Below are 27,968 nucleotides of genomic sequence, written 5' to 3' on the forward strand. Positions count from 1 at the left end.
AAATTTCCCCCTCAGTTGCCGGCTCCACCGCGGAGGAGACATCAGAGCTAGCTGCGCGTCCTTGTCGTTCTCGCCCGCCGCCATGTCTAACTACATCCACGTCCCGCCCGGCTCCCCGGAGGTGCCTAAGCTGGACATCACCGTCAGCGAGCGGGAGGGGCCCGGCTGCCGCCAGGGCGCCCTGCAGCTGCTGCGCCGCCTGCGGCCCCATTGGAGACCCGAGGAGGTGACGCTGCAGGTACGGCAGGCTGGGGCCGCGCGGGCGGGCTGGGGATGTGGCGTTCTGAGGCTGAGGAGGGTAGGGAAAGAGAAGGAAAGGAAGGGGGGGCGGGCGGCCATTGTGCGGGGGAGAGCCGCCGCGCCGCCGTCCCCTCCCCCTCCTCTCCGCAGGCAGCCCCCTGCGCCGAGCCCCATTCGCTCGGCTGCTCGGCGGCGGGGCGTGGCGGCCGGCAGCATCCCCTGCCCCCTTCCCCGGCTCTCGTTTTCCTCTTCCTCCTTTCGCTCCCCGCACTCTGCAACTTGGTTGCCTCCGCCCCGCTTGCCTGCGCGAGCCCGGCGAAGGAAGGCAGGGGATGGTTTGCCCTCGCCGTGCCTTCAGAGCCGGCGGGTTGCGCCTCCCAGCACCCGCGGGGAAGGAGGGCGGCGAGGGTCGGCAGCTGAGGTAACAGCGCCGCGGGCTGAGGCGCTCCTCGGGAGCCGTAGGCGGGCGCGCCCCGCGTGTTCGCGTGTAATAAATGTCAATAAAAGCCTTGGGTCACTGCGTTTTTCTTCCGTGTCAGCGGTATCTCGGTAGGTATCTGCCTCGCTAACGGCCTTGCTTGCCTCTCAGCTCCAAAGCCTCGCCTGGTGTTGAGCTAGGTGAGCAATCATTCATATTTATGATGAATCATCTGTGTGAGGATTGGTTGCTTTGTGCTTCTAGAATATACTTCACCTAGCCTTGCTTGCATCTTCACTACATGCGTACAGTCGTGAGAAGCAGCGGCTCACGGACTGCCTGCCTGTGCTCAGGTGGGCACTTTGCGCCGTGCCCTTCAACTCTGTGGCCCAGCAGTTACAGCGTGCAGCGCTTGAGGATTTTGGTGAAGTTTCTCATTTCCAGAGAATTATTTCTCTTCAAACCGCTACAGCGAAACTGAGCACGTCATGGTAATAACACACAAATTGACTTGAGCACTCTGAAGTTCTGTGATGGTAGAAATTTGACTTGCACAGTCCGCTTAATATGAAAATGGAGGTAACACTTCTTCCAAGTAATTTCCTTAAAGTCTACAGACATAAGTGAAACACAGACCCAGTGTAGGTAGGACATCTTTCTTCAGGGAGGTATTTTTTATATCATGATGTACAATGAAAATAGCTTTACAGTGTGAAGAAGGGTGCTGAACAGAGCACTGCTCGTGATTTTTTGTTCTAGTTCAGTGATGGGGACGCTTCACAACAAAATGTTCTTTCTTTCATGCACCCTGAGAAATGAAACTTTTAGGTTTGTGTGGGATGGCTCTAACCCTTTGGGAAAGCTCTAGTATGCGTTATTATTATTATTATTATTATTTTTAAGGCTAAACCTACAAAAACATGCAAAACCCAACCTCACTTCCTTCCTACACCACCTAGTTTGAAAGAAGGAGTAATGAGCAGTATAAGAGCCACTGGTACCATTGGCGTAGAACACGGATGCATGACTGTGCCATAGTGAAGTGATGGGCTGCTGTGCTTCAGTGTTTGTATGTATTAAAAAAAAAAAAAGTCTGATTCTTGCTTCAACTAAGTTGCTTTGAAACTGAAACTTTTTTACTAACTTTTCTTTCTTTTTCCTTTTCTTTCTGTTAGCTGAACAAGAGCGTCCTGCTCACAAAGCTCTACAGTAGCCTTCTAGTTTCACTCGTTAGTCCACTTTTAAAGTTGTCTGTATGTAACAAGCAAGAATGTGGTTATGCATGTGTCGCATATAGTAATATGCTGAAATAAAACGTAACTACTTTCGTTCCAAGTATGGTCTGCCCTGCATTCCCCTTGTTAGAGTGGCTGTGTAGTTAGGAGGGAGGTGAAACTGAGAATCATTTATTGCATGAAAAATATGCTTGACTAGTCTGAAACAGCAGCATCATAGCAAAGTAGACAAAAAACATTGATAGATGGAGCTTCATCTGTGCTGTGCTGTTAACTGCCTTTGCTTTAAGTCATTCTAAGGGCAAAAAGGCAAGTAGGAAGTTGAAGAGTCCAGGGTTTGACTTAAAAAATTAATTAACTTTTAGTGGTTTAAAAAAAATAAGAAATATACCATTCTGTGTCAGACTGCTTAGCCAGCAACACAGTTGTGAGACAGCATAGTTAAAACATCTTTATGTGTAATCTTTTCTTTAAGATTTGTAAGTTAAAATATTCATGATTTAATGGTTTAATTTTTTGATATTGTAGCATAGCACACAAGTAAGTATGAGGCAGAGAATGATAATCTCAGTAGTGCTTAAACTAGTAGTATTGCTTTATTTTTAAAATTCTGGAATCTGTACTTGTTGCCAGCTGCTTATTGAATCACAGGTGGTTTATTGTAATGTAACTCCTCAGTGTCCAGTTACCTGTGAATGTTATCCCACAAAACAAGCTTAGGTACTCAGGCTCTTACATTTTGGTAAGGAAAAGCCAAGTTTTTCTGTCTGAACACTGACCTTCATGTGTTTTGTCTGTGCAGTTGTCACTAGAGGCTGTGGGAGGAGCTGCCTAAAAAGTATTTTCTCTAAGTTCTTGAGATTTACTTTCTCTGCTTTATGATTGCAGAAAGCTTTGTCATTAAAACCAGTATGGGCCTTTTGCATTAGTAGCTTTTGAATTTATGACATGTGATTTTAGTAATAAAATCATAGGGTAGTTCAAGTTGGAAGGGATCTCTAGAGGCTTCAAGCTCATGCTGTATGCTCGCAGCTTGCTGAATCCAGAAATTAGTTATAATGAATTACAGGGAAGGATGTGTTTGGATTTCATAAAATAAAATGCCTTTCAAAACTCAGATGCTGTTCTGGATTAGTGAAAGTGAGCATGCCAATTTCTATATCCTTGCCAATTTGCTCTAAATTGTAGAGAGAGCTGTGATTACATTCAGCTCTACTGCCTTAAAGAGGTTGTGAAAATGCAATCGTAGTTTACGAATTTTTTTTCTTGTCTCATGGAGATTAAATTCTGTTTTTGAAGAAGAATCAGTTTTCAGTTATAATATGGGAAAACTAGTGACCACTGCCATAAGCACAGACTTGAGATTGTCTTATCCCATGACCTATTAAGGGTTTTTTAAGGGTCAAGTCATAAAGAAGGATCAGTAGGCTAATACGTGATTGTCTCTCTGTAGTGTAATGCTATGGAATGGGGAATGCAGTCTTTATTTCTTCCCATTTTGAAGTGATCTTTATAAAGGATGCCTGATCTTACTCTTGAAGAGCCTTAATGTTAATTTAAGCATTGGTTATTTGCATAGCATTATACGTGCCAAAAATTCAGCAGCCAGATTTGAGTGTCTGAAATAATTAAAATTGTGCGTAGCACATGGTGCTCATCCTTCCCCAAACCTAGGGGGAACAAGGGGAACTTTTTTTTTTTTTAATAAGGGAAATTCATATATTCAGTAAAACTTATCTTTTTTCTAATCCTGCAAGCATCTGACTTGGTTCTGTATTGTGCCCAAATAAGTTTCACGATTGGTTCTCCCTCATATAATGAAATGTTGCTTGCTTTTTAGTACTGCTTTTAGTACCAGAATGTATGTGTCTTTGCATTTATTGGTTTCCTATATGTCTGCTTTTTCCTTCCTGTCTTGTGCTCAGTAGCTTTTCTGTGGTCAGTATTTTCTGGTGGCTGCTTTCAGTTCTGTTTATGTGTGGGTCTTGCTATTTTCTTTATAATAATGCGAATGACTTAAAATACTTAGGTTTACTTAAACTGTATATGGAGTTCAGAACCCTGAAATAATTGAATGAAAATAAAATATGAGTATCATGGAAAATGATGTAAATTGTAACCTTATTTTTAAATCTCAGTGTTGTTACTTTTTTCAACAGTATTATTTTTATTGCGTGGCTGTACTAAGACATCACGATCTTTCAACAGTTGTGAAAGTTCTTACTATTCAGAGAAAGGGTGACTGAAGGAAAACAGGAAAAAAATAGTTTGAAGAAATATGCTACACTGATGCATTGTGGTAAAACTAATCAAGGGGTGTGTCTTGAATTCAATGTCAAAACAGCTGGAATATTGAAGCAGTACTAGATGTCATCTGCTGATTGGTTTCTTCATTCTCATGAAGTGTCTGAAGTTTGATAAACTCAATCAGTTGTAAATGAGCTTTTACCTTATCAGTGGGTGTGGCAGCAATCATTTTCATGTGGTGAGGTCTTAGTTTATTTGCCACATCACTGAGCGTGACGTAACCCAGTTGTGTTTGCTCTGGATGTGATGTATGTGCCGATGATTCTGGTTCTAGTTAAAGGTAATCAATACTTGCTTAGTCACAGCCTATGATCTGGCTATGTAATGGCACATAATTTGCTCTGAACGTTAGAGATTATTTTGGAAAGGAAGAGGGCCACCTAAGATGTTCCTCCTTAGCCTCTGGGTTTTTTTTCCTACTGCTAGACAGCCATTTCACATCAAAGCCTTCCGAGGGAGAAGCCGCAAATTCATTCTTGAGTCAAAATAAAATCTTAGACACCTTTTATGTTCAGGTTTTTTTTTTTGTTGTTTTTTGTTTTTTGTTTTTTTTTCCTTCCCCCTATGGCTCTTAATCAAAATCATGAAGTCTCTAAAAAGATCTAAAGCAATTCACCTCTTCAGAAGTCTTAACTGGTTATCAGATGTTAACCGCCTTCTTGGGAGAGCGTTCTTCAGAAAGAAGTTAAAAAATGCTTAATTTTTCTTTGAAATCTATTCCAACGTAGAAGATAACAGTTATTCTTGTTTAATTCATTTAGATCAGGATTAGTTCTTGTAAAAGGTGATGCCTCTATAATACATTGGTCATTCCAAAAGCAGTGCCTCCTATTTATTTCCATGGAAACTGGAACAGCCATAAAGAGCACCATAACACTGTTTGGTAGAGCAAACTCAGATACCAAACACTATTTTTCAACCTAATCACTACCATTAGCTATGCCTTCTTGCTAGTGATGAACGAGAGCCTGCATGACATGCTTAAAAAAATCTGCTCCAATGGAGGTGACCTACTGTTTCAGTGCTGGCATCATTGCTAGGAAAATGTCCACGCAGTCTGTGTTTCATTGGCCCAAGCAGATGCAAGTAAGTAGGTACTAAAACTGGACTATATGGTGGATGTGTTAGAACACAGTCGAGCCAAGCTTGGCAGTGTACTCCATGGTCTTCAAACTGGTATGGGACCTGGTATTATTGCGTTGCAGGAGAAAGGTTGTCCTCCCCTCTGTCCTGAGTCTGGAAGTTTGAGCCTTCAGCATTGTGATTTAGCAGTAGATTTAGAGTAGATGGTTTTTCTGGTTTTAAAGAAATCCAGACAAATTACTCCTATTCCAAGAGACAGTGCACATCACTTTACCCACTGAGAGTTGCATCTTGAACTTTTTTCAGTAGGGAATTTTCATGTTGCCACTCCATGCGCTGCCCTTTTAACTCTGGCTCCTAGTATTGACACCATGTCTCATTACCAATAATGATGTGATTCAGGAAACTCTTATCATCAGCCTTCTATTGGTTTAATAGATTTTGACAAACTTGCTTAAAGTGTTCTTTCTGTTCCTGTGTGAGCATTTGTGGGACTCACTTGGCACAAACTTTGTGATATTCCAACGTTGTCACCATCATTTCTAATGTATTGAAGCTGATATTCAGCTCTGTGTACTGAGTTCCCTCCCTGGTTGTAATCTGCACATTTGTGTGAATGAGCTGATTGAGACTCTCATGATTTCTTAGTGGGACAGTGGTAGTTTGTCTTTCATATTGCTGATGCCAGTACTGAAATACACCACCCACTGCCTCGCTGTGCTCACATCCACTGTTTGGTCTCAGAAACATTCAGCAAGCATTGATGGATGTCGCTGCCACTTTTTCTGCATGGATGAATTTAGTGCCGTGCCTTTGCTTCATGTCAGACACCCCCTCTGCTGCCATCTATTGCACAGCAACAAAATGCAGTGGAGTATTGGCTGGAAGATTTGACCTCTGCTGCCATACCACCACCATCTGCCTTCTGACTTCACAGGCCTGCATCATAAAGTAGGAGGCATTACTGTTGGAACAGCCTTTGTATTTTATAATAGGTTTCTGCTTGTAATTTTACATGACCTTCATACTGAGAATGTGTAGGATGTGAAATTAAAAACCTTCAAGAAAAATCCAAACAAACAAAGAACCCATCACCACCAAAAAAAGAATTCTTCAGGCATTATTGTTTGGTAGCCAAAGAAGAGTGTTTGTGATACTCTGTATTGTAGGAAGTAGTACTGTCACTTTCTCCATGCTTCTGTTGTGGCTGAGTGCCATGAGAGTGGAAAACTGTTGATCTAGCCTAGAATTGAACTGATAATGGAATGGCACTATTAATGTACTGGCTGCCTGTGAACCTCAGTGTTTTTCACACCAAATCATGCTTGCTCCTGGTCAACTGAGTGTCCAAGTCAAGCAGACATGGTGTCATTCAAATGTCAAGTGCTATGATCAGGGGGGGTATTGCTCCAGTTCCTGGAGAGCTGCAGATGCTATTTTCCTTGAATATGTGGGATTTAAAACCTATATTTTCCTAGAGTTCTTGGCTGATGTGATCTTGTGGATGTGCGTGTACAGACTGTGCAATACGGATTTAGTGCTTTAATTTAAAGAAGCACATGGTATAGCTTTCTGAAGATCTTCTAGTTCATTTTGGGATTCAGAAGCAGAACAATGTAGAATTATAGAATCACAGGATTCGAAAGGACCTATAAGATCACCTAGTCCAACCGTCCTTCCATCACCATTGCCACCACAAGCACTAAACCGTATCTCCTCATCCAGGCGCCTCTTCAACTCTGCTAGGGATTGCGGCTCCACCACTCCCCTGGGCAGCCATTCCAGTGCCTCACCACTCTCTGAGAGAAAAAGTTTTTTTTGCTTAAAATCCCTGCTTGTTTAAGCTGAAACTTGACATCACTTCTGTTTATACAGCTCCACAGTGTTTATTTCAGTATTTCTCCTCTTATGGAGCAGTTCCATGGGATCATAATTTAATTCTCCATTTTTTTTTTCCTATGACCTCCTGAAAGAGTAGGATAAGATAGAACTTGTCTTGAACCGCTTCTAAACGCGAGATGGGAATGTATCCAGCATCAGTAATCTAATAACCTGATCATTTCTTAAACTAAAAGTGCTTTTGAAGTCTCAGAGACGTTTCTCTGATTTTCCTGGACTTGTTTAGTTTGTCATGTTTCTGTTTGCTGGTTTCTGTGAGTGCATTTGGATATGTTTTCTGTATTTTTCTTACATTTGCTCTGTGTTTCAGTAAGTCGTTGGTATTTTTCCCAAGAGCTAGAGAACCTTACTTAAAGCTCAGTCTCTTCCTGCCATTCTTGCCCATGGTGGTGCAACATAAATATTATTTCCAAGAATGTTGTCAGAACTCAGTTTTGGCATAGAGTCACATCAACTGGAGGTTCAACCATTGTGTGATAAGTATGTATAGTGACATTTAAATTTGTGCAGGCTACTGGAGGGCCAGAATCTTGGTTTTGGATTGTTCTGGTCACTCGGTTGTTTTCTCTGCTGCTATTGTATTGCATAACCTACGTTTGGTTAGGTTGTGGTTGGACTTGATGGTCTTCAAGGTCTTTTCCAACCTGAGCAATTCTATGATTCTGTATTGGCTCTCCGTATTTCTTGATCTATGTCAGGAATTTCTTACCTGGTGTATGTAACATTTTGTGGTGTTTTTTTTTTCTTTTTTTCCTTTTTCTTCCAACTGAGAGTTTACTGGTTATTTTTTATCTTTGTAGTCAGAGTCCATTCTCTGTTCATGCTTTTGTCAAAGAGCTGCTGTTTTGCTCTGCTACATTTCAGGGTAGAGATTCTAAGCAGATTTTTTAAAATGCATCATTAATGATGTTCTGAACAAAAGAATAAAATAGTACTTTATTTTACTGCAAGACAACATATTTTTATACTACATCACGAAAAAAATCATCTGCTCTGAATGCTGTCCCTGGAAAAGTAAGCTAACTACCTTTTTAAGAAGCAAGAAATAAGGTGCTCCTGAGTGTAAATAATTACTTGGAGCAGCATGTTACAAATACATGCTAATAAGAAGTAGTGTTCCTAAATTATCAGTTGAGGGAAGCCAATTTCCTTCTTGTAGTGATTTTCTTTTATTAACACTAATCAGGCTTATTTTGGAGGGGATAACAGACCTGTGCAGTGTGACGAAAGCTGTACAGCTGCCAGAGGTTTGTTTGACCAGTACAGGGAAACTTCAGATTCTTACTTTGTTTTACATGCTATTGCTGTTTCTCATTACTTAAAACCTGGTTATCTACATAGTATGTTCTGCATAGAGGGAAAGGCAAGTTTGATTGCAAGGTTTTTTTTTTGTTGTTGTTGTTGTTTTTTTTAATGCTAAGCTGCTCTTAAAGTAATGCTTCCCATTTTATTATGTCATGTTTTATTATATCATGTCCTTGATGCCAGGGGTGGGTGATGATTGTATGGCATTAGAGGCTGAACTTTCTCACCAGTATTTTGTGACGTGTTGTTCCCTTGTGACAGATGGCAGCAGAGGGGTAGTCTGACAAAGCGGTGTCTGACACAGAAGTACGTATGAAGTGATGTAGAATCGAGTTCTTCCGTGTGAGGAGAACATTGCACCAAGTGACATTCATCAACTCCTGCTGAATGTTGATGGAGACTGAACAGGAGACTGAACAGTGACTGTGAGCATGGTGAAGCAGTGGGTGGTGTGTTTAAGCAGTGGTGACAGCTAGAGTGGATCACTTCTGCTGACGCAGCTTTTGCCAAGTGCAGCATGCATGCTTTTGTTCATCACTGGTGAAAATGTGTATCCAATGGTGGTGGCCATGTCGAAAACAGTGTTTTGTAGCTGAGAATTTGTTCTGTCAGGTGGTGGTATTGCGCTCTTTGTGCTATTGCTTATAGACAAATCAGGGTCTCAAAACTGTTCTTGGCGGTTTAAAAACCTTTTCCTTGGCAGTTACGAAGTGCTTAGTCATAGAGCACTGACTGCGCCGTGCACCTACACCATTTGTCTTGCGTGCTTGACTTTGGACGTGAGTGAAATTTCTTATTTATGAGTTTGACTTTATCTTACAAATAGGATCAACTTTCCAACTACTTGGTCAGGATGTCATCTCCAGACAACTGGAAGAAGAGGAGGTTATCAGGAATAGTCAGCACGGGTTCACAAGGGGGAGGTCGTGCTTGACCAACCTGGTAGCCTTCTATGATGTTGTCTCTGGCTGGGTGGATGGGGGGAGAGCAGTGGATGTAGTCTACCTTGATTTCAGCAAGGCATTTGATACTGTCCCCCACGACATCCTTATAACAAAGCTGAGGAAGTGTGGGATAGATGAGTGGACAGTGAGGTGGGTTGAGAACTGGCTAACTGGCAGAGCGCAGAGGGTCGTTGTTGGTGGTGCAGAGTCCGGTTGGAGGCCTGTAACCAGCGGTGTTCCTCAGGGGTCTGTGCTGGGTCCGGTCTTGTTCAACATCTTCATCAATGACCTTGATGAGGGGATAATGGCCACCCTCAGCAAGTTTGCTGATGATACGAAGTTGGGAGGATTGGCTGACACGCCTGAAGGCTGTTTTGCCATTCAGCAAGACCTGGATAGGCTGGAGAGCTGGGCAGAAAAAAACCGGATGAGGTTTAACAAAAGCAAGTGTAGAGTCTTGCATCTGGGGAAGAATAATTGCATGCACTGGTACAGGCTGGGGGATGACCTGCTGGAGGGGAGCTCTGCGGAAAGGGACCTGGGTGTCCTGGTGGATGACAGGTTGGCCATGAGCCAGCAGTGTGCCCTTGTAGCCAAAAAGGCCAATGGCTTACTGGGGTGCATTAAAAAGAGCGTGTCCAGCAGGTCGAGGGAGGTAATCCTCCCCCTCTACTCTGCCCTGGTGAGGCCTCATCTGGAGTACTGCGTCCAGTTCTGGGCCCCCCAGTACAAAAAAGACAAGGATCTCTTGGAAAGAGTCCAGCGGAGGGCCACGAAGATGGTGATGGGCCTGGAGCATCTCTCCTATGAGGAAAGGCTGAGTGAACTGGGTCTGTTCAGCCTTGAGAAGAGAAGACTGAGAGGGGACCTGATCCAGGTCTATAAATATCTAAGGTGTGGGGGGCAGAATGGCGAGGCCAGACTGTTTTCAGTGGTGAGTGGAGACAGGACAAGGGGAAACGGCTGGAAACTGCAGCATAGGAAGTTCCGCACAAACATGCGCAAGAACTTCTTTACAGTGAGGTGACGGAGCACTGGAACAGGCTGCCCAGGGAGGTGGTGGAGTCTCCTTCTCTGGAGATGTTCAAGACCTGCCTGGATGCCTACCTGTGCGACCTGCTGTAGGGAACCTGCTTTGGCGGGGGGGTTGGACTCGATGATCTCTGGAGGTCCCTTCCAACCCCTACAATTCTGTGATTCTGTGATTCTGTGATACTTTCTTGTAGCAGGGTTACATTTTTTGCTCCTCTATCAGGAGTCTGCCCATTCTTAAAATGGGTTGCCCGGGATGGTGTTCACTTGCTACTCAAGCAAGCTGATAAGTTGCTAAACAGTGGGTTTTCAGAGTTTGTGGATATGATCTTTCTTTTATCACACGGGAGTGTCAAAATAATAGTGTAACTTAATCCATTTCTTTTGCTGGTGAGGATAACAAGTTGGTGCCAGAACCACCTTCTGCTCCTGAGCTCCATCTGTGGCAGTCCAAAGTATCAACCCTGCGCTTAGCTTTCTGCATCAACATCTGTGGCTTATTTCTGCCTCCCTGTGTTCAAATTCTGCCTGACCTTTATTTTTGTCTGATGCTAGCTGAGATGTTGATGTACCTGTGCAAGACTAAGACCGGAACTGAGTCCGAGTGTGAATACATACTGGGGAAAAAGAGTGGGCAAAGAGAGATGCTATTTCACAGCATCAGGTAGAGGTTGGTCAGGGTATGTGATGTATTAAACACCCTAGCACTAGCTGTAGTTCTGGAATGCGCTTCCACAGAGTGACTTCTTTACAGGGGCAGGGGTTATGACTTGCTTTCTCAGGGACTTCCAGCAGGGGTGTGATTGTGAAGAGATTGTGCAACCTGTTTCAAGGTACTTTGTGGGACAAATCAGGACCTGCCTATGTGTCAGGTGCTCGTGTTTAGAAAACATTAATCCTTCTGAGGTAAAGGTCTTCACCCTGGTTTAGTAAACTTATTGTATGTCTGGATATCATTAAGTAAGTTATTTTTTCTGAGAACCAGACACATACTTGCCTTATGCTTCCAACATCAGTGTGTTTCAGAAGCAAGTAGCTCTAGGTTCTGGTGGTTTGAGTTAATTGTATTCTAAAATATGTTGGAATCAGTACTTCTCTGATGACAAAAAGTCCCTTTTGACCTAAACAGTTCTGTAATGATTGGAGGGAAGAGGTTGTGCATTATAATGGTGTTGTTCATGACTTGAAACACAAAAATAATCTGCTTGGACAAACCAGGTAATCTTGTTTGGTAGTTCAAGTGCATCTTTCTTATGTTAGAGCATTTGTGTCATCTGCAAGAGAGTCAAGCAAAAGAACAGAGTGATGTAAGAGTATAAACGTATTCATTTTGCTGTTAAAATCAGTAGATATGGTGCTGAACTTTTTTTTTTAGTTCCCTAATAGTGCATTATTTTGTTGTTTCAAAAGGTTGCTAAGGACTATCATTCATCTCTTGTAATGGATAATTAAAATAATAGATGCTAATAAATGTCCATAAATTGTAAAGTTCCTCGTTTTAGAGTGAATTACGTAAGTAGTCTAACAGCTTTATGATTGGCCTCTATACATGTAGATTGCAAGTATGATTTGCTGAACCTATTTGTAAACGTTTCAGTGTTGGTAGCTGTTTAAGCAAATAGAATGCCTTCATATCTTCTGCCATTCTGTATTTCTATTTAGGGATGCTGTGCTGTGTTTTGTTTTGTTTTTTTTTTTTCCTGTCACTATGATGAGAAATTGATTCCCCACTCCATTTATACTTTGTCTGAGCTTCTTTGCTTCACCACATAAAGATTCTGAGGAAAGCAAGGCATGATAGTTTAAATATAACATCTTTTTTTGTGAAGTCTTGTCTCTCCCTCTGAATAGTAGATTTGATTACAGGATCTTTTACTTAGGATTTAAACGAAAAAAAAAATAATAATATAAAAATCAAACAACTGTTCCTGATGCTTGATTTCTCCAAATCCACGAGACTTGTTCAAACGAGTGGTAGTTTATTTCCAATATTGCTATGCTTTTCAAAATTAGAGCCACATTTTGGATGGGGTGCCGTCACCAAAAGCCAAAACCATCCAACTTCCTGCTGGAGGGAGAGGAAACGCGGCAGTGGTGATGGGAGAGAAGCTTGAATGCATACCATTAAATAAGGAATTCAGACTGTTTCTGTGGAGTGCTTATTATTCTAATTCTGATAAACAGCTTTCAATATTTATCTGCTTTTCTGGCTTTCATTACAATTATGAATTTCTGAGATTCCTCGGAGTCTACAGGTTGCTTTACAGATAAAGCAAAAGCTGCGTGCAGCTAAGTACCTCCATAGTTTGAAAATGTTCAAATACAAGTAGTTGAACCGTGAATCTGCTTGTATCTTGTGTGTGCCAGATTTTACTGAATGAGAATTAATGATGAATGTGCCTCCTAAAAAAGGAAGTTAAGGTTTTAAGGTGCCTACAGAAGTGGAAATAGTGCGTACCTATATACATATGCTAACCTAATTGAAGCTACTTTCTGGTCATTTATTCCAGTGGAAGATACTGAAAGGTTCTTTTGCACTTTGCTTACTTCTCATGTTTAAAACAACAGGGCTGTTGAGTCGTCATGAAAACGCTGATGCTTTTGCTTGTGCTGTTGGCTGTTTGAAAGTGTGCTTGTCACCTGAAAATGTCTTCCCCTTAGTCACTTACTTAGAAGTTAGAGTTAAGACAGATAATGCTCATCCAGCAAAAACCCAGTCTGTGTTGACAAGGCACAAAGTTTCAAAGCACTGAACACCTATTTTCTAAACTGGTAAAATTCCTCAGGTTGTAAAAGATGAGAGAACTGCTGTTTCTTCTGTGTTGCTTTCAAATCTTTGGCTACATGCAAGTGTGCACACAAAGCTTCTTAGTAACTCTGGTTTTAGCCAACTTACCTGGTACCATTGGTGGAACTGCAGCTTCTTTTAGTGACTAGTTTAGTCCCATCATCAAAAGTTGAAAGAGAGGCAGTAGTTAGTGACAGTTTTTCTTTCTTTCTTCCTTTTTTTCCGTAGCTGGGAACTTAATGCAACCATACCTCCATTGTTACTTGAAGGGCAAGGAATAGGTTGTCATTAGATGTAAATATGTAATGCTTTTACTTATTTTTGTGGAGGGTCACTTGCCTCACCTCCTGTCTATTCAGGCATCAGTCACTAGGCTGGTCTCTGAATCAAGAGTAAATTGCAGGGCTTTAAAAAACTGCTTTTGTGTGTGTCTTTATCATTCAAGACTTAAAGTGCTTGTTTGTCTCCTGAATGGCATGAACCAGTTGTGAAGTAGAATGATGGAAAGAGTGAGTATTGTCAGAAGCTCTTAGACTTGGAGTGGTACCTGAGGCTCAAAACGGAGGTCTTGAATTTGAAGTGCTTTTTCACATTTGTAGAGGAGCCAAAAGTGACTTTAGGACTTGTTCTGAAGTCCTCACGGCTAGTGGGAACATAACACTGAACTTGGACTGTGTCTTACCTCAATTCCACTTTGTTAAAAGGAATACTTGAGAACTCCAGGAATATCTTTTTACTGTTTGTGTGCTTAACAGCAAATACGGAATTCTGAAATGCATCAAAATTGTTTGTGCTGCCTGTGTTCACGATACAACAATTTTGGGATTGCTACCTTGTTCAGGCTTTGATTTCAGCCAATTGAAACCATCAGTTTCAGAGTGGTTATGTGAGAACTTGTTTTACAGCATTAAATATTCATCTACTGCCTTTTACATGTACTGTTTCTGCAGTCACTGTAGTCACATGTTCTTACATTGGCCTATTTTCTTTTGGTGCGTTACGTGGAAAAACTTTGTGTTTTTCTTCATGATTTTCCTGTGTTTTAAAGATTGATTTTCTTTAAATCTCAGGCTTGTAAGCCAAAGAGTAACCTTGCATTCTTTTCTTGAACCATGGAAATAAAGATGCAAAACTAAGCAATGTGTTGTTTTACTTTTCAGCTGTTTACTGATGGAATCACCAATAAATTAATTGGCTGCTACGTGGGTGACATAACAGATGATGTAGTTCTAGTTAGGATCTATGGAAACAAGACTGAGCTCTTAGTTGACCGTGATGAAGAAGTGAAGAGTTTCCGTGTGTTGCAGGCCCATGGCTGTGCACCTCAGCTGTACTGTACTTTCAACAATGGCTTGTGCTACGAGTTCATGCAGGGAGAAGCCCTGGATCCTGAGCATGTATGCAATCCTGATATTTTCAGGTAAGCTTTTTACTTAATTATTTTATTATACAAGTTCTGTGAAGTATATATGATGTCTTGTCAAATCCAAGGGATCTCAGGCTTAATTTATGAGCAGACAGAAAGTGAATGTTATTATAAGCCTGTGTGAAGCTGACTTTGAAACTTTTGTTGGTTCACTGTTTTTGCATAGTTAATCGTGATACTTCACATATGAAAAGATGATCCTTGCTGCTCTCACAGAGTTTGAGGAGACACATTAGAGTTTCACTTGTGTGTGTTCAGTGCTTGAACGTTGCTGTTTGAGAAATAATTTAACGTGGTGCAGTTAGAGAGGCTGGGTTTCATTAAAGTGAATCCTAGCTCTATTTCTAGTGTATTTCATTTGTGAATAGGTTCAAAATGTTTCACTGAGACGTTTTTTATGTTAGCAGCAAATAGGAAATGCTGATGTTTTAAGGTTTTTCTTAGCTTTTCATGTGTGCACTGAAATGTATTTGATACCTAAAAGCTTCTAGTAATTTAAATCAAGTCTTCTGAAGATGTGCAGGTCAAAGAGTAGACATGTCAAATATACATGGTGTAGCTGAATTCCAGTTTCTCTCCTGTTAGTGCTTCACACATGGTACTGCTTAAAGATGTTAGGAGGCTTTAAAAATGCTACCCGGTGGGCTGCACTGCTCTTGTTTATGCTCTTGTTGATTTCTTTGTTGGATCTCTTTATCACATTTCTATTAAATGTTTTTGTTGTCTTCTCCTCTTGCTGGAGATGATAAGGACTATTGCAAAAGTAACATTAATTTAAACTTTTTTTTTTGAAGACTCATTGCCAGACAGCTTGCTAAAATCCATACTATCCATGCTCACAATGGATGGATCCCTAAATCTAACCTGTGGCTGAAGATGGGGAAATACTTCTCTCTTATACCCACAGAGTTTGCAGATGAGGAAGTGAATAAAAGGTAAGTGTTTGATCACTGTGTGCTTTCCTGATGTTACATTTTTTCAGGGCGATGGATGGAAGATTATATATATAATTATTTTCTAAAAAATTCAAAAATTGGTTTGAAATCCAAAGTTAATAAAAGGCTGTTTAGAGTGACAGGGAGGCACAGTCAGACTTCAAAGCTAAAACTATAATTTGAAGGTGTATGTACAGAATCATCAAGTTTCCTTAGTGAGTAGATTCCAGCCTAAATGCTCTTCATAGATAAGTGGTCTTTCTAGAATTTCTTGGATATCATTGATATGAAGTGCTTTTCTCTCTGCGTTGTAAATGCTCTGGCAAAGTTGTGGGGTTTTTTTACAACAAAATTCTCTAGACAGGAGTAATTGAAAAATCTTAAAAATGTCAACCTAAGTATATTTACAGTTATTAAAGAGGAAAAGAAAAAAGGAATCTTATTTAATCTGGTTAGATAAATATGGTATGTGCAGTTGTGTGTTGTAATGTGAGCAACAAGTGAACGAAACTCATGCTGTAAACATTTTATCTGTGCTCCTTTAAGAATGTGCAGGATTGAGTTCAAATTCTATTCCTGAGTAGACTACTGTCATGTTTACAATAGATAATCTATAGAATTTCTTGGGGAGGACAAAATAGAATATTGTCGTAATTTGTCTGCAGTAGTGCTAGGGGAAATAGTGCCCTAGTCTGAGAGAACGTCTGTTGGATTATTTGAAATAAGAGTGTAGAGGAAAATAATTAAGTTATTTCATTACAGATGCTTGGTATGGAACACACTACTAAAAATTAACTCTCAAACTTCTTACACCTGAAAAGGTTTTTAAGTGAAATTCCAAGTCCTCAAGTTCTTCAGGAAGAGATGGCCTGGATGAAGGAAAGACTGTCAAATTTAGGATCACCAGTGGTACTCTGTCACAATGACCTGTTGTGTAAGAATATTATTTACAACAAGAAACGAGGTAGGTAGTGAGCTAAGCAGTAAGTAGTGGCTTAGTTTGTTTATTCTGTAGTTTCATTTGCTACATCAGTGGTGTCCCTTTTAATGTCGGTAATGTTGGTGAACTCAGTTTGAGCTTTTAAGACTCCATGTAATGGAGACTACTTTGTTGAATTAGTTGGTTCTCATACGTGTTACTGTACAGCGAAAAATGTTGCTATTTGGTTTTATTTAATTAATTAGTTTTTCTGTAGCCTGCCTGCATGAGTAGGTTTCAGTCTGTCATTGTTTATGATAATTCTATTCCAGTCGTATGAAGGAGAAAAATTATACAAGTATAAAAAATAATCTGAAGACATCTCCTGTAATCTGCGTGGTGTTCTGGTTTGTGATTGTGTTGCTGCAAGGAAAGATCTTCATGACAAAGTATTTTGGTGATACTTAGCACTGCATTCAGTCATAACATCTGTGTTCTGCATGAGGTACTTAGACATCTTAGATTGCTTTAAATACATACTTCATTCAAACAGCTGAAGGTGTTTAGGTAAAGATTAAATATATTTTTGATTATAAACTAACTCAAAATATTTTTAATAAAGAATGCCTCAAATAGAATCTATAAAGCTTCTGTATAAACTCAGTTTATTTTATTGGTTTGAGGTTCGGTTACTAAATTAATCAATTAAATACTATATTAAAATAAACAGAGAAGGCAAACTTCAAGATGCTAAAATGATGTGGTAAAATTGGTTGCATTTGCACAGCTTTCCTCCCATTTAATATCTCTGAGACCAGCTGAATGCAGTAAATTCATCAGGTTAGATATTCAAGATCCTTCTGAAATAAGGATAACTTGATCTTTTTAATATCTTCATGTGTTTGCAACAGTTCAGTAACTGTTGATATTTCAGTCAAAACTGTGTGAAGTAAGTGACCAGGAATCAAAAAATCAGCATGTGATTTTACGCTGGAATTGTGATATAGTACCAAAACCAATATATTGTTCTTGTGTAGGTTTTTTGAGTGTTGAAACTACTTGAGGTTTTAACATTCCTCAATCACCCATTGAGGTAAAAAGTAGTTTTTAGTCACTTTTCATAGCAGAACCATGATTCAATGAAATAAATCAGGAATCCCTCTAAAAGGCTCGCTCTCATGGTCAATAGATTTAAAGTTCCTACTTTAAAACAACTGCTATATGCTTTTCTTTTAGTAAACAGAATGGAGGAAAAAACAATGCCAGCAGTGCTTCACTTATGAGCAATCCTACCAGTGTGTGAGTGTTTAGTGTCGGGGACAGGGTGGGGAGGAGTGGGAGGTGTACATTCTAGCACATTGGCTACAAGCTGGCTGGGGAAAAAAAACTTGGAAATCTGAAATAGGTAGATTGTTACACTTGTTTGAATGTTGCATGTTGTAAGACTTCTGCAATCTAGGTACAGCAGATACCTTTTTATAGTAACCAAACCTCAGTGCCAGCTGTAGTATGTTTATGTCTGTCCTTTGAAAGCTCTTTCTTACTGCATTCTTATTGTAGAGCAAAAGCTTAGTGAAGCTATTTGCCCATTAGTACAATCTTATGGAATGTTGTTTTTAGAAGTGGAGGGAGTCTCAACTATAATTCTACATATGTTTTGCTGGAGTTCTGTTAAGCACTGCAAAACCTTGTGTTGGTATATACAGAACTTCATGAGCACAAAATAGAATCTTCAAAGATGCGCTTCATTAGAAGTGGCACCTGGCTGTATGAAGGTAACTAACAGCTGTGATGATGCTGAGACTTTACTAGATTTGCTTTATCATCTAGAGAGACTTGTGTCAGCAATATCTTGGCTTACCCTAAACTGGAACTGAGGAGAAAGACTCAGTGTTCTAGACTAATTACTTAGTTTTTTTCCTTCTCTGTTCATTAAAGATTGAGCAGTGCTGGTAATGTTTATCTAGCTTTTCAGAAGCTGGCACAAAATAACTCACTGGTTTTAACAACACTGTATTTGTTGTGTTTGTAAATGCTTAAGTCATCTACTCAACATGTTTTTGTTTTTAAACTGCAGGCTGACAACAGATGTTAAACTCTTGTCCAGTGCAGTTAGAATGATAGTAACTTATCCCAGTGCCTCGCTTTTAGACTTGGACTCTGGATTAAATTAATGTTAAATTTTCAGACTTGGAAGAAAAATTATAATTGTCATGCTGCTTCTGAGAAGAATTAATCTCGTGTCCTTACATTTTATTTATGAGACTGGAATAGCATGTTGAATGCTATTTTCATTTGCTGGATTGTAAGTTATCTGATTTGAATTTGCTCATGCTGTGACTGAGAGAATTTGGCCTCTTCTTGCTGCTTTGTTAATGGCCATTCTCAGTTGCTCAGGATATGTAATTAGTAAGTGTTATTTTACATAACTCATAATAATTATCAGTGTGAATTACTCATTGAAGGATACAACTCAGAACTTCTTGTTGCTCTTAATTGCAATTTGTACATCTAGATAATCAAAATATGCTTAATAGCACATTTATAGAGCTCCTGTTCTGATGGTGTTCAATTTTTTTTTTTTTTTTTTTAACATAAGCTGGGAATATCCAAAACGTGTTCTAAAAGTACTCAAATCTTGCTGTTCAGAAAGACCGAATACCAGTGTTCTTTTGTCGATATCTGTGTTCTTTTTGAATGTTTTAAATTCTTCTGCCAGGAAGTTAAGTGTGTAGGTAGATGGCTAGTTTTGTTCTGTTTATTCCCTCTGCCTACCCAATGTTTTCTATGATCTTTGGTAGGAGTCTGTGGGTGCTCAGTGCTTCTGAAGACTGAGGTATGTTTAAGGCTTCTAGTTTTGATCTAAAAACCTATTTTAATTTTGCAAAGGTATATTGGGTATTTATAATTAAAATTATTCTGTGGGTGTGTGACCCTATTTTGTATTTTCAGAAAAGGTAGTAGCCTGGATCACTGTCTTCTCTGAAGCTGTCGTGTAGGATGTCAGGGGCTCACCTGATGAGCAGGATAGGAGAGAACTTTCAATATATCATCCTGCTGTAGTAACTACAGCTAGTACTTGCTTGTTAAAGTGTTTACCTCATTAAACCATTGAAAACGAAGGGCAGCAATAGAGAGGTGTCATCACTCTCCTGCCTTTCTGTTCCCTGAGGAGATCAAACAGATGTCCTCTTGATTACCTTTTCTTCTATTTGAAAAGTGAATTCCAGGTGTATGAAACACAACATGGATTCCATTTTGTATCTTTATACAATGTTAGTAGGTGAGATTGTGTTGCCTACTGTAGTAGGCACCCTTTGATGAAAAGGATAGATTGTGCTTGAAAAGCAAATATTCTTCAACAACTTTATTTCTTTTGGCAACAGGAGCTGCTCCAGAGAGATGACAGAGCATAGTTTTAAGTAACGTCTCCTTCAATAAAACACAGATCTGCTCAGACTACTGTATTATTGGTCTCCCTGCTCACATTGATACTAGTGGGATGTACAATTCACTATGTTTCTTTAAAACCTCGAAGCAAACTGCTTCACTGTAGCATAACCATACCTTTAGAAGTGGCTTTGCAGTATTAACTGCAGTAAATCTTTAAAGGAAATTCTAATACTGTGGATATTTAAACAATGAGAACGATGCTTCTTCTAAACGAAGGTGGTTAAAACTCCATGCTAGCACAAGTCTGAAAGAGATTAATAAGAATGCAGGATCTTTTTACTCTGAAGTTTTGTGTTTCACATATGAGTTGCCAAACTTTCTTCGTCTATTATGGATCACATGTGCCATTGTTGCTGCCTTGTGATGATATGCACAGTGCTACATAAGTGCACTGAGCTGATGTTTTCTCACATCTCTTGTTTTTGTGCCTCTCCATTGGAGAGTGCCTGGTAACAGCATCATCTGTAGCTTGTTAGATTCAATTTCTTATTCCATAAGACTATTATTTATAGTAAAAATTAAATTTTGGCTATAATTAAAAACAAACATAATGGCGCATACAGGTATGTTTCAAGATGAAATTTAGACATTGAAGAATTTTATTTTAAGGTATATCTTATGCTGGTGCTTTACAAGCAGACTTTAACCTGCTGTGTTTTTATCTAATGTGGGGAAAAGCTGAATACATCAGTTTCTGATGATGTTAGGGTGGGGGGCATCAGGAGGTCAGTTGTGTTGCGGAGCATTAACCAAGGTTGGGCGGTACATTTTGACTGGCTTGTAACTTACAGGTGTTTGTTTTTGAAAGAAGTGCTAAAGAACCAGTGAGAAGCACAAGCACGTGCAAGTGTATGAATCTGCCAGTCGAGTAGCGGCAGAAGTTGGTCTGTGACACTATCATAAGATCTTGGCTGCATCTGCTGTAAAACTTCTTGTCCCTTCAGACCCTTCAATTTTCCATTGCCAGCAAGATTTTCCTGGGAGGAGCTTGCCACTTTGCATTCTCATGTTGGTTTGTCAGAGCCTAAAAGGTTTAACCTCATAACTTTGGTAAGCAATCCTCTTTTTCTGTGGAAGCAAGGGTAAATCTGACTTGGAGGATTGTGACTAAATGATTTTGTTAGTGTTTTGGGGTTTAACTACTATTATAAGTGCTTAGACAAGAAGATGGATGCATCTGGAAAAGATAGATGTGTTATTGTTTCAAACATGCTAATGATGAACTGCGTAGACAGAAGGAACACTTCTAACAAAGTTGTTCTGTGTTAACTTGCTTGGGCTGTTTGCCTGATAGAGCTATTGTATTTCATATGTGCAATACTCATAAATTCTTAGGAGGCATAGAATTAGATTCTTAATCCTCAGCATAGAAAATATCTAGTAGCTAAGTTTTAACGTTATTCTTAATTTGCTTTTTTGGTAGAGATATAATAGCATTAGTATCTATAAGTTTTCTTTAAGTGATGCTAACAAGATTGTTCATTGTAACAAGTATGTTTTTATAAAGTAAATATGCAACTAGAAATTGAAAGAGTGAGCGTAGAGAGGCAGACGAGTACAACTGTGAACATTAGCCATTTCACCACAGTGTGGAAAATGTAAGCTTTTACATTTTAAGGTTCCACTGTGAATAGCACACTACTTCCCTTTCTGTTGCTCCCTTTAAATGAAAAAGCTCTAATTTTATCTAGTTATTCAAACTTGTTGATGTCTTTAAAGCTTTCTGTGATGTAGACGTGCTTGAGCAGGTTCAGTGCTGTATTACATCTTTGAGTGAAGCACTTTTCATAGCTTCCCCAAAGATAACTACTGACTAGTAAAAAAGTTAAGTAATTTAGGAACATTTGGGGCTGATACCACTCTGTCAGTTCTTATTTACACAATAGTAGGTAGCTTCATTGTTTTAAGCATTGTCTTACCAGTGTCTTGAGAGTAGTTTAAACCAACTTAAAACAAAAAAGGGGCAACTATTAGAAAAGTCTTGCTTTATAAGTGTGCTTGAAGAAAGCAAGGAATATCAACATACTAAAAGGAAATAGCAACCAGTTGCAACATGTTAGTCTGCCATGGTTGCACACTTGTCTTAGAATAAATAGGACTGTAATTTTTTAAGTCGGGGAAAAAGTGATCTGTGATTTCTATGTAAAGCTTAAATTAAGGCTTCTCTACCATATTTCTCATTTTGAAGGTAATTGATGCCCTCGTGTGGTAGAAGTTAAAATTCTGCTGATCAAAGTTTAAAAAAAAAAAAAAGAGCATTTTAAGCTCTGATTATTAAAAGAGATCTCTTGAATGAGTATTCAAAGAAGTCTCATACCTTAAAAACAGTATTGCCTTGTATAATCTGAGTGCACGCAACTGGGTACAAATAAGATAGAAATGTGCTTTTTTTGTTTGTTTGTTTCCCTAAAACTTCAAAGGACACCAAAGGATTAGGGCCATGATTTCATTTGATGTGGACTCTGATGTTGCTGCTCTTGTCTCACATAGGTGATGTGCAGTTCATAGACTATGAGTACTCTGGATACAACTACCTGGCTTATGACATTGGCAATCACTTCAATGAATTTGCAGGTAAAAATTGGATTTATGAGGTGAAGTGGACGTAAAAAAAAACTTGTAGTTGTCATTCTTGTACTGTGTTCTGTTTTTCATTCTATATCTAGATACATGCATGTAGCTATGGTCTAAAAATGTGTTAATGTCTCTACTAGCAGGCCAGTTATGTCCTTCCTTTACAGCTCTCAGGTTTTGCAGTTGATCTGTGAAGTGACGCAGCAGAGACTCAACACACTGTAATGAAATACCATGATGTATCTGCAACAGCATAAGTAGTTGTTTAATACATAGAATATGCTGTGTGATCACAAAGTTAGAAATGGCAGACTTTACATTTTTTTCAGTAGTTTTGCATTTCTTTGCTAAGTACTTGCCCTTTGGTTATGTACTAAAATGAGAAGTAGAGGCTAAGAATGTGGTTGGAAAAAGTGTCAGATTTTAGCATTAAGTTATGGATAGATTCATTCATTTGCTACTTGAGTTTCTTCTGATAAATGCCCCTTCCTTTCACTCCGTAAGAGTGAAATAACCTTGTTTATGCAGTGCTACTTTAGAAGATGGAGTGATAGGGAAAACATACACAATTATTAATATAGGTGGAAAGTACAGTGTGGTGAAATTAGGAGCCTTTGTTTATGTACCTGTCATTGCTTTTCAAATCTCAAGTTCAGATAACTTAACCAAGTATACTCTTGACATTTTAAAAATTTAAATATTTAGGAAACAAGTTAAATTCTCCACAAAATATATTTAAAAGCTTTTGATTAATTTCATCTGGAACTTTTAAGAGTCCAAGTATATCTTTAGGGAGGTAGGTACAGTAAGAAGACTACACACAGGTAATGTTCTTTTGCCACTGACGAGCAGCTGTATGTCACCTTTCCTATGTTTGATGATCAGACATCAGGAAGAATTTAAGTGCCAGGAGATTGCAGTGGTCATAAAATAGAATTGAAAGAGAATTAGGTATGAAAATGTCATTGCCATGGACATAGGTGTTAGTAGCGTGTATGGCCACAACCATCTGGCCATAAGTAGTAGTGTAGATTTGTGGCATGTAATCTGCTGAGGTGAAGCTACTTGTCCTGTGCAAGAAAGCTGTGTACTGTAAACTCTTTCCTGATGCACTTGTACAGGAGGTCTGACATTTCCTTAGTGTTTTTCTGTGTGTTATATGTCAAATCTAGAGTTTCCAGAGTAGAGGGGTCCTATTGCATATGCTTTGTACTACTGATTGCAAATGTGCTTTCTCAGGAATAGCGTGTTTAGTATCTGGTTTACTGAGCATACATACTGCTTTAGTCTTCTGGAAGGTGAAACAGAGGAAAGGAGACCAAGAGTGTTTTTCAAAGGAAGAGGTGGTGTGGCTAAGAATGACTTCGAAGCAGGATTAAAAATATTTTTCCACATCTTCTGGGCAGTGATCGACTGTGATCCAAGTCTTGGGACTCCTGGTAGATTGTGTGGCCTGCTGTTTAGAATGTCTAGTATAGACAAATTTGGAGCTGTGTGCTGAAAAGAACAATATGGAAGAAGGGAATAGTTACGGAGATAAGGCTCGTAGTTCTGGAGCATCTCTCCTATGAGGAAAGGCTGAGTGAACTGGGTCTGTTCAGCCTTGAGAAGAGAAGACTGAGAGGGGACCTGATCCAGGTCTATAAATATCTAAGGTGTGGGGGGCAGAATGGCGAGGCCAGACTGTTTTCAGAGGTGAGTGGAGACAGGACAAGGGGAAACGGCTGGAAACTGCAGCATAGGAAGTTCCGCACAAACATGCGCAAGGACTTCTTTACAGTGAGGTGACGGAGCACTGGAACAGGCTGCCCAGGGAGGTGGTGGAGTCTCCTTCTCTGGAGATGTTCAAGACCTGCCTGGATGCCTACCTGTGCGACCTGGTGTAGGGAACCTGCTTTGGCAGGGGGGTTGGACTCGATGATCTCTGGAGGTCCCTTCCAACCCCTACAATTCTGTGATTCTGTGATTCTATGTATGGGGAGGCAGAGTAGACTGCTCTAAAGGTTTAGTCTTACAGAGATGAGCTGACAGCATGTACATATCTGGATTCAGCTTTGGATAATATTGCATATGAGCTCCTATTTGATGTGCGGGAGGATTTCTGCTTTGCAGTGCAGATTTTTTTTTAAGGTTTGTTAGAGCTAAACTTGTTGCATTTCAAAAGAAATGGAGTGCGCATGTGGATGAAAACGCCACATTTTTAAATCTTTCTGTGTTGAATGCTGTGTGATTCTTGTGTGAGAAATTCTTGCCAGCAAGTAACTAATAAAATCGTATCAAAGTAAAAGTAATTATGTCTTTTCACATCAATTTATGTGTTTGTATTTGTGGGGGGAGAGAAGGAGAAGCAGTTGCTGGTACTGTGATTCTAATGGTCTTTTTAGATACTCCAAGATTCAGATCTTTTTTTTTTTCCCTCCCATAGGAGTAAATGAAGTAGACTACAGTCTTTATCCCAACAGAAAATTGCAGGAACAGTGGCTGAGATCTTACCTCGAGGCCTACAAAGAATATAAAGGATTTGGCACAGAAGTCAGTGAAAAAGAAGTTGAAGTTCTATATGTTCAAGTCAATCAATTTGCACTGGTAAATAACAATCTGTGGATATGAATGTTAAATGCTGTATTTTTTCCTCTGTGGGCAAATAACTGTCAGTTTCTTAACCTGAGTGCTGTGTTAAGTAAAGAAAAACTTCTTAGCTTGCTCTGTGAATGTTTTCACCACTTTGTGTGTTGGCTCCAAGCAAAAGGGGCAGTGAGTGTTCAGAGAAGGTGATGAATTTTTTTAGCAAGTATAGCTACTGGCTGGCAAGTCCCTGTGTTGGCAGGAGCTTATGATGGGTCTATGCTGAGCTCCTTGTAAGACAGCAGAAAAACAAGGTAGAACTCCATAAATACGTATAAGTCTTCTGATTTAAAATTTTTTCAAAGATAATTTTTTGTTAGTGTAAAACTAGGATTCTTCTGACTTTTCTAATGAGTGATTAGACCTCTCTTTAGAATCTTTCAGTACTACCATAATTCTTTCCTTCCCTTTAGTGTTCTGGAAAGCTGTGTGATTTAAACTGTAGCAAAATGCGTATGCAGTCTTAAGGGTCCCGTGGGGTTTTCTGAGGGCTGACTGTGTGAGTCTGTTCCCCTGATCATCTTCTATATTGTGTGCCATACTATCTCCTGTCTGCTGTCAGTCTGCCTTCTCAGACTTCAGATGTAAAAGCTTCACTTCATTTTGCTTTCTTCTAAAAGTAAAACATGCTAAACTATTCTTAGGCTAACTAAGGCTAAAATGCCTGTTAGATCTTAATTTAATTTCTCTTTCTGACTAATCCATACACACCAGAAATGCCTTCAATAAGGAGATTATCAAGCTCATGTCCATTGTTTATATTTGTTTGAAAGTTCATTAACAGTCACATCATTCATAATAGTTTCAATCAGAAATTGAGCACGGGCCTCCAGGCTGTCTGGACAATCTGGGCTGGTAAAGCAGTCATGGTTGAAACGGGTTACAAACGTGTAAATGGTGAGGAGCTGCTTTTCCGTAGCTACAGATCATGCTTTTGTCCAAGTCAGTAGTGAAAGTGAGTTGTGGTTGTTATAACCTAAGGGCATAATCAAAGGTTCAACTGGAATTCTCTATGTACACTAGAGTTGAATATATGTAGGATATTAACAGGAAATTGTTTAATAAAGTAACAGTAGTAGCAGTTCTATTTCTATTAACATGATGTATATAATTGCACAACAATTTACTTAATAGATGATGAACTCTCTCACAACTGCGGCATCATTTTTCTTGGGGAAAAAAAACCACAACAAACGTAGTGTCTGGAGGCCAATAAATTTACTCTGCCAGTAGTTTTATAACACATATCAGTCTCTTTGATGAAGACATACTAAGCAAGTTTACAAAGATGGATTTGGAGAGAGTTCTCTTGTAGATGATTCTTTTATTTCAATGTAAAAATGCACTTAAATATGCTGTTATGCAGTGCTAATCTTTCCTAATTTTTTGCCGTTAGGCTTCTCACTTCTTTTGGGGATTGTGGGCTCTAATTCAAGCCAAATATTCCACCATTGACTTTGATTTTCTAGGGTAAGTATGCTTGCTTCATGTAATCATACAGTAATTGAGGTTGGAAGGGAATTTTGGGACCCTCTGGTTAAGTTATCCCAGCTATCATAATCTGTGAGGTTTGATCTGTGTGGTTGTACTGTAACTTCTGAACTGAAAATAAGTGTAGACAGCTTTTATAGTCTTTTTTTCCTTTCTCCTGAAAACTTTCTAAATTAATATATGCCTTTGGGCTAAAATAGTGTAACAAGGCAAGGCTTTTAACTAGAGGAGCAAATGCTTTTAAGGATAAAAGGCTTTTTTTGAAGAGACAAAGACACAGAAGCAGACCAGTCATTGTGCTGTGCTAGTTGTCAGAAGATGTATGTCCTCAACTGTAAGAGTCAGGAAATGGGCCTCTTGTGTAAAAAAGTTAGCTTACATCTTATTGCACAGAATATTGATCTTAGAAATTCTGAACATTTGGAAAAGAATCTCTGTAATGCCAACGAACATTAAGTTTTGCCTACTGAAATAATGGCTAATGGTTCTGTTTCACGTAGATGTCTGTGGCTTTTTGTTTTTTGTTTTTTTTTTTTAAAGTCTTTCATCACAGCAAGCAGTAAAAGATATCTGTCTTTTGTTGGAAACTGGCAGAAGTGATAAAATCCGTCATTTCACTTTAGCACGAGTCTCTGCTTGAGTTGAGGATATTTTTTTATTAATGACTAAGCCAGTTTACTAGCCTTAGTTGTGCTGCTGTGTAAATGATGCCAGTGTGAATTTCTTGTGTGGCTTTGTACCCAGTTAATTCCAAGGAGAAGTGCTTATAAGTAACCGCTAGATGGCGCAAAAAGCAAGTAAAAGCACAAGTGAGGAGACCCAGCCGTGTTGCGGTTCAGAAAAATAGCATTCTTCCAATGAACGAGATTTTTTTTTTTTCCTTTTTTTGGGGTGGAGGGAGGGAACTGTAGCTGTCAGTTGTAGGACATTTTAGTAAGAACAGTAAGCATGAAGATGGCACCTCTGATAACACTCAAAGTAGCATTTGTTTTGCAAACTCTAGCAAGCTGGAAGGACTGGCGGGGTAGTGGTATTGAGGAAGTACCTTAGTATGGTTATTCTATTCTTCCTCCTTTGGTAGGTGCTATGGGTTAGTATTTGAAACAAGCCTGTGGGGTAGGTGAACTTCTGAGTAGACCTAGCCTGTCTGTTTCTCATTGTCTGCTCTTAACTTCAGATCTTTTTCCCTTTAAATAGGTATGCAATTGTTCGTTTTAACCAATATTTCAAAATGAAGCTGGAGGTCATGATGTTAACTCTCCCAGAGTAAAGAAGAGGAATAAACTTACCAAGT

At 39.5% G+C, this 27,968-nt stretch overlaps 1 protein-coding gene across 1 annotated transcript; it reads left to right on the top strand.

Annotated features, from left to right (window-relative positions):
• Window positions 1-82: 82 nt before the first annotated feature.
• On the top strand, window positions 83-27,944 carry ETNK1 (ethanolamine kinase 1; the record flags this gene model as incomplete). Its single annotated transcript, XM_079545917.1, is given in 10 exon segments — window positions 83-238; window positions 14,412-14,671; window positions 15,472-15,612; window positions 16,434-16,576; window positions 17,775-17,782; window positions 17,784-17,826; window positions 22,475-22,558; window positions 24,984-25,144; window positions 26,580-26,653; window positions 27,872-27,944. Coding segments are annotated over 10 exon segments (1,143 nt in total).
• Between the last annotated feature and the right edge of the window lie 24 nt (window positions 27,945-27,968).

This window comes from Tetrao urogallus (assembly GCF_951394365.1).
Source record: "Tetrao urogallus genome assembly, chromosome: 1".
Classification (NCBI taxonomy): domain Eukaryota; kingdom Metazoa; phylum Chordata; class Aves; order Galliformes; family Phasianidae; genus Tetrao; species Tetrao urogallus.